This window comes from Muscardinus avellanarius (assembly GCF_963383645.1).
Source record: "Muscardinus avellanarius genome assembly, chromosome: 1".
In the NCBI taxonomy this organism is placed as follows: domain Eukaryota; kingdom Metazoa; phylum Chordata; class Mammalia; order Rodentia; family Gliridae; genus Muscardinus; species Muscardinus avellanarius.
Genome location: NC_137786.1, coordinates 225979519 through 225986975, shown reverse-complemented (window position 1 = coordinate 225986975; position 7457 = coordinate 225979519). Strand labels below are relative to the sequence as shown.

The following is a 7457-nucleotide window of genomic DNA, read 5'->3' as shown; positions in this document are numbered from 1 at the left end:
GAGGGATGCGACAACTGGTGGCCCGTACGGGGAAGAGAATCAGCTCCCGTGCGTGAAGCTCAGAACTTGCTGTCGTCAGGGAAGGTGCACCGGTAAGTCCCCTGGTAAGTTGGGGGGTCCGCAAAAAATGCGGGTAACCGCTCTCACCTGTGCATAAGGGGAGAGCAAATCCAGTAGAGCTGTGATCAAAGCAGACGCGGGAAAGTGAAAGTAGAGCTGCGATCAAAGCAGACGCGGGAAAGTAAAAGTATAGCTGCGATCAAAGCAGATGCGGAAAAGTGAAAGTAGAGCTGCGGTCAAAGCAGACGCGGGAACGCGAAAGTAGAGCCGCAATCAAAGCGGACCATTTTTGAGTTTCATTTTGAGCTTAGTTTTGGGATGGGGGCCTCGCAGTCTCATCCAATTTTTTTGGCTCTCCAGGAGCTACTTCATTCTAGAAGTTTAAAATTTAGAAAGTCTACTTTAGAGAAGTTTTTAAATGATTGTGACAGCGCTGCTCCATGGTTTGCTGTCTCAAGTAACCTGACAGTTCCTAGTTGGGAAAAGCTTGGTCGAGATCTTGAATATGCCAAGCAACAGGGAAGCCTTAATCCCTGTGTTCTACCTATTTGGAAATTGGTCAGAGGTTGTTTAGAAGATCAAAAATATCATGATGCTATTAAAGAAGGGCAAACCGCCCTCAAATTACTCAAAAAACAGAAATCTGAGAAACATAAGTCAGAACGGACAGTTAGTAAAGCAAAGAAACCTGTCCGTTCCTCACTCTATCCGAATTTGTCTAAATTTAAAGGGCCAGACTCCTCTTCTGATTCTTCTGATGAAGAAAAAAGTTTGTTAAAAAAACAAATGACATGTGTGTCAATTCATTCAGCCTCAAAAAAATCCCGTTTGCCTAAATTAGATCCGGACTTTCCTATGCCCTCAGGTTTACAAGAAATTCCTCTCCCGTGTTATCCTCCTCCTGGGCCACCGCCATCCTTACCATCCTCCACTCAGGGATCTCATAATTCCTTTTGCCCTCAAGTTTGGTCACGTGTTAAAACTGAGCTCCCATTGGCCTTTCCTATTTTTCAAGATACACAGGGCGCTTGTTTTTATGAACCCCTTGATTTTAAGGTCATTAAGGCATTAACAGAATCAGTTCACATGTATGGGGTCACAGCTTCCTTTACATTAGCCCAAGTGGAAGCTCTGGCTAGAAACTGCATGACGCCAGGGGACTAGAATGGATTAACACGAGCGTGCCTCACCCCTGGACAATTTTTGGAATGGAAGGCCTTTAACATAGAATATGCCTCTGATCAGGCTGCTGCTAATGCTCTTGCTGGAAATCCTCAATGGGATCGAGATATGATTTTAGGACAAGGGCTACATTCCCAAAACCAAACCCGACTTCCTTTGGAAGTTTATAATCAAATAAATTTTTGTGCTATTAGAGCATGGAAATCCCTTAGGAGCTCAGGGGAATCTGCTGGTAATCTAACCAAAATTATACAAGGACCTACCGAGCCATTTGCAGATTTCGTAGCTCGTCTCCTTGAAGCTACAAGTAGAGTTTTAGGTCCTAATGTGGAGGTGGCAACACCTTTGATTAAACAGTTAGTTTTTGAACAGTGTACAAAGGAATGCCGAGCTGCTATCCGACCATAATCATGAAAATAAAAAACCCCCTACGGCTGTAAATGCTGCTTCGCCTAATAACCTCGGTTCAGATGGAATGGAGATGGGGAATTCTATCGGCATTTCCGGTACCCATGCAACTGGACGGAAGAATTTGAAACCCAACTAGAGAGATTACGCACTGCCGTGGTCACCATCAACTCGACTCGTGTGGACATTAGTTTGGCCAAAGGACTGTCATCTTGGATAACTCGTGCCATGAATCATCTAAAGAAATGGGCTGGATTGGGGGCCTTGATGGAATTATTGGTTGTGGCTGTGTTGTTTTGTGTCTGGTGCATTGCTCGTCTTCGCCAAAGTTTTAATCATAATACAGCCATGTTTATACAGGCCTGTGTGGCTATCGAGGCGGGACAATCACCCCAAGCCTGGCTCGCGGCAGCTAAGGCATAGTGGCTCAGGTTGCAAGGCAAAGCACTGCAGCTGAGGACACAAGTTTGGTCCTCAGAAAGAGTACGCTTGACTGCACACGGGTTAGGCACCCAAGTACCCGTCCCTAAAAAAAGGTGCCAGTGATTAATAGGGGTCAAACCTCTGCTCTTACCTGTTGCCTATAAAAACAAAAAGGGGGAATTGTGGTGAGCCGCCATTAGAAGATGGCACCGGCTTCCTGCCTCTGAGCTTGATTGACACATGGCTGTGCAGGAAGCAACTCCATATCTGGAGGCTAAAGTTATGTAACGCATGACATGGTGGTGGCCTGACGAGCATGAGCCAATGAGTGAGTGAGACGTGGCAGGAAGTGATTGGGAGAGTTAATGTTTATAATGCCCTGCGCAAGACAGATTGCCGCCACTCTTCGCCACTCTTCACAATTCCACCATTCCGCCATTCCACCATTCCGCCATTCTGCCATTTTCTTCGACTTGTATCCTGAATAAACGGCTTGCAAGAAGAGCTTCGTGTTGCGTCTTAATCGCTGGTCGAGGGACGCGACAAAGGAGGCTCTATTTTTATGTCATGGAGGCAGAAGCAGGAGAGCAAGTAGGGAGAGGAGGAAGGATATATAATTCCCAACATCACACCCTCAGGGACCCTCCTCAGCAATCAACCCTGCTTTCAACATTGCTATCTTGTTTCTGTGAGGACTATGGGGACATTCTAAAGACAAACCATTATACCTACCTCAAGGCTAGTGATCCAGTTATCTTCTTCTTTCAGGTGGGAAAAGGCAGCCTCAGGGAATCACATTGTTCTAGTCTTCTCTTCTGCCATATAGTGCCTTGACCACCTATATTAGTCTCTCATTTGCAAGCCCATATAAGAATTAGCAAAGGAAATACTGTTGGGCATGAATACTGTTGGAAGCTGAGTGGCCAATTCTGCAAAGTTCCTATGGGAGTCATTAAGATGTCATCAAAATGGCTCTCTGTCCTCCTATCTGCTCCCCTATCTAATCTCCTTCCTGTCCCATCTCACATATGCATTCAAGGGGCACTTATGCACATTTAGGACACATTCTTTCCTCTACAGGAAGCATTTCAGTGCATTTTTTCCTTTGGCTAAAGAAAAATGTGTTGTGATAAACAATGCAGGATGGTGCAGTCTTTCTCTTGACAAAGTCATTTTTCCTGAAATCATTTGGGAACTAAAACTTGAGTAAAAGAGTAGTAATGAAAAAATGAAAGCTCTACGGCTACTATGAGGGCAGTTATGAGAGACTGGACCATGTATATTTACATGGTAGATTTTTTTAAAGCAACATGTATATTGTTTCTATGCAATTATTTAGTCTTATGTCTCTAACATTTACTATTCACTCAGATTTTAGGGTGGTAACCTACAGACAGCTTTTTTTATATTTGTCAATTTAATTACCTCATATATAGCCTAAGTTTTTCCCCCTGGATACTTAGAAATATTTATTATTAAGACATCTGATCCAGGGAGTTTAAGTACTAAAGGATCATTTGAAGGGTATGTGTATACATCTATTTACTTAATTTTTTATGGCTTTTGGTGACATAGCTTTAAAATACATACAGTATATGTAATATATGTATGTATTTTTTGTGGTGCTGGAGTTTGAACCCAGGGGCATTCTACTTCCAAGCTACACATCCAGCTTTTTTTTTTTTATTCTTTACTTTGAAACAGGGTTTCTCTACATTTTAAAGGGCCTCACTAAGTAGCTGAGGCTGGCTATAAGTCTGTATCCTCCTGTTTCAGCCTCCCAAGTACTAGGATTACAAGCGTGCACCACCATGCTCTGCTACATACAATATTTTTTATGTGTACACATATCAAAATATTATGGTATACACTGTAAATATATGCATTTTAGTTAACAATTATACCTCAATAGAATTGGTTAAAATCTGATTTTTTTTACTGATATGACCATAAATATTTTTTAAATGTGAAAATACATGGACATAAAAATAGTAACTATATTTGTAGACATGTCTAAGACCCATTTCAAATAATTTTAAGTTCTTTTTTATTAAAAAACTAAATTGAGATGGATTTAGTTACTAATGTCTCATTCAAAACAAACTACACCCTTAGGGTAAGAGTAAGAACTTCTCCATCTTGCCCAGTCCCACTTTTCTGTGCTCTATTTTTCTATACAAAGCTATGTGGTGGCTAATTTTACTCTTAAATCATTCAGCAAATGAGATTATCTGTAAAAAATCATCCCCAACTTTTAATATTATTTGGAATTACAGAATAAACTCTGTCACTAACAGAAAAGGAATGATCTAGAATGAGAGAGTAGTTGCTGACAAAGTTAGCATTTGCCATAAAAACTGATTTAAATGAGCAAAAATGCAATGTAATTTGTGATTTTTACATAATCTAGATAAATGCTTGTATGATCAGAGGCAATTGCTTTCCTCCGTTTAATGCACTGTGTATTTAGACACAGCCTGAGGAAGTCATGAGGGACAACCATATGGCAGGGGTTCCAGCATTCTTGTTTTCTTGGATTTATACTTCGGAGATACATGGCTCAGACTTTACAGATCTTTGGTGCCATCAGATTCTGACATGGAGGAGAAAAAAACAACAGTATTTGAGTGAATCACTGGAGATCTGTGGGAAAGGAAAGGACACATTTGCATAAAATAGCTGTAAGTGGTTTGTGGTATGCATTTTACACAGACAAGTTCATAAGGAATAGTGTGGGCACTCTTGAGACCAGGGCTACTAGGGCAAAGGTAGCAGAAGCCTGTGACTAGTGACTTTGCATTTGAATTGTTCTTAGAATTTCTATGCTTGAAGGGGAAAGTTAATAGTATAAAAAGTTAGCCTTGGTTGATGAGGTGGCAGGAAATGGTAAACACTGGAGACAGTTGTTCATGGAATCATGAAGGTTTATGGGGCCACGAGGCCAGATCCAATGAGGGTTATAAATGAAGTTTGTCTTCAACATCTATGCTTTGGCCAACTTTCCTTGTGTTCTCTGTTCTACCCCATTGGTCCTCTCTTCTTAATCTGCTGCCCCATAGTTACTCTCAAAGCCAGGGTTATCTTTTGATCTGAAACTCTCTTGTCTTGCGTTTCTCATCAGCTTTAGGGTGACTTTTTGAGCTTTATAAGTAATGAGCTTTATAAGTAATGAACTAGTGTCATGCTTTAATGGTAGCTAGAATTGTAAGGATGATAGATGTTTTGAATTCATTGTATATTCTCATGTTTTCTATTCCCTCATATTTTTCTTAATAATGTGAAACATGGATAATACAGGAAAAGAGGATAACAGGCTAGGAGGGTACAGAAGGTCTGTTAGGAGTGAAGGGTGATATGAATGGTGACGTGCTTTTCACAAAGCATTGGCTACCTGCCAGATATTTATCATAATCAAATTCTTCCCTTTCTGCCCCAAAGGATGCAGGGTGTCCTCTTATTGGGCTTTTGTCCGTGACATTAAAGGTCAACACAGTATAGAAAGTATAGAAGAATGAGTATAGGAATATAAAGATTTATTTTAAGCCAAGGGAAGACAGAAGACAAAAACATGCAAAACAAACAAAGAAACAAACAAATACTCCCCCCTACATCCCTTGCACAGGGAGTAGGGGCTCCAAAAAGAGTGCATCTATTGAACTTCTTGGCAGGTGAGCTTTTATTTATTTTTGTAGTCCCTTACCTGCTCTTTTGTGATTGGTCTGAATTGGGTCTTGGGGGTTCAATGTCTTTTGCCCAGTTTCTTAATCTGAGTAATTATCTTGTGGGCTGGTGGCTCTCATTCCCTGGCTCTACTTGTTTTCCTAACTCCCTTCAATTTTGTTTACACAGGTTGTCCTCAGAATGTAGCCCACAGAACCACCTCCATTGACATCATATACATACGTGAGAATACCAATGTCATACTTCCTGTATGAGGAAGGTGGAGACCGGGGAGGGAGGTGGAGAAGCCCATCAAGTGCTGAGTGCATGTATGACAGTCTAGCAAGATGCTGTTTCTGTATAAAACAAAATAAAATGTGCTGAGGGTGTAGCTTGGAGATAGAATGTCGTAGAGTTCAATTCCAAATACAACAAGCAAAAAAAAAAAAAAAGTTACCTAGAAAGTAAGCTTGATTAATTGGCAATGCATCTGAGTATATGCTCTATAGAAAACACAATAAAGGGAATCCTTGGATCCTTGGTGATGAAGACTTGGAGATTCTTTTCTATTCCTTCTCAGAAGGCCTGAGTCTTCTTTTGAGTCTCCTCATGGCCGACTTCATCTCCTGGTTCCTCAGCGTGTAGATCAAGGGGTTCAGCAGAGGGGAGATGACGGTGAAGGTGACAGAGATGGCCTTGTCCGTGGGAAGGGCGGTGAAGGGCCGGGCGTAGACATAGATGCAGGGCACAAAGTGCAGGGTCACCACGGTGATGTGGGAGGTGCAGGTGGAGATGGCTTTCCCTCTGCCCTCACCTGTCTGAGACCGCAGCATCATTAAGATGACCGTGTAGGACCCAAGTAGAAAGACAAACCACAGGGTAGCGACCAGGCCATTGTTGGAAATCATCATGAGCTCTAAAATAAAGGTATCAGTGCAGGCGAGTTTGATGACCTGGGGGATGTCACAGTAGAAACCGTCAAGGACATTGGGTCCACAGAAGGGGAGGGGGAGCAACAGAGAGATCTGTGCAATGGAGTGGATGAAGCCCCCCACCCAGGAGGCAGCGATGAGGGCCGTGCATCGCCCCCTGCTCATGATGGTCACATAATGCAGGGGCCTGGATATGGCCACGTAGCGATCAAACGCCATCATGGAGAGAGAGAAGATGTCTGCCCCTCCCAGGAGGTGGAAGAAGAACATCTGGGTGATGCAGCCATTGAAAGAGATTGTCTTCCTCCTGGAGAGTAGGTCCACCAGGACCTTGGGAGCGGTGATGGAGGAGAAGCAGATGTCCAAGACAGAGAGGTTGCGGAGCAGGAAGTACATGGGGGTGTGCAGGCGGGGCTCCCAGGTCACAGTCACCATGATGAGGAGGTTTCCCAACAAGGTTGTCATGTACACCAGACCCAAAAATAGAAACAAGACCAAGCTCAGTTCTCGAGACTGAGTAATTCCCAGAAATATAAAGTTTTTTACTCTGGTGTAATTTCCCAGCTCCATGACATCACGTTTCTTCTTCCTTGTACATCTTGGAGAAAGTGGAAAGTGTGATTTCAGAAAATATTTACTCTCCTTTCATGAACTCTAGTTTATAGATCAGAGATTAGGTCTGACACTCATGAGGTAGCATAACCGCATAGATTGCTATGTCAAGGTTATGGCTTGTCAAAAATGACATTTTATTGCATAGGCATGAACTTGATTATTCTTTTTTCTGTAAAT

The 7457-nt window shown here is 42.3% G+C and overlaps 1 protein-coding gene across 1 annotated transcript; it reads right to left on the bottom strand.

Moving 5' to 3' along the window:
* Positions 1-6299: 6299 nt before the first annotated feature.
* Positions 6300-7247, bottom strand: LOC308279703 (olfactory receptor 4D11-like; the record flags this gene model as incomplete). The annotated part of the gene is made up of 1 exon (XM_080719817.1): positions 6300-7247. Exon 1 carries the CDS (start codon positions 7233-7235, stop codon positions 6300-6302), a length of 936 nt encoding a protein of 311 aa, XP_080575943.1. The 5' UTR covers positions 7236-7247.
* Positions 7248-7457: the final 210 nt, after the last annotated feature.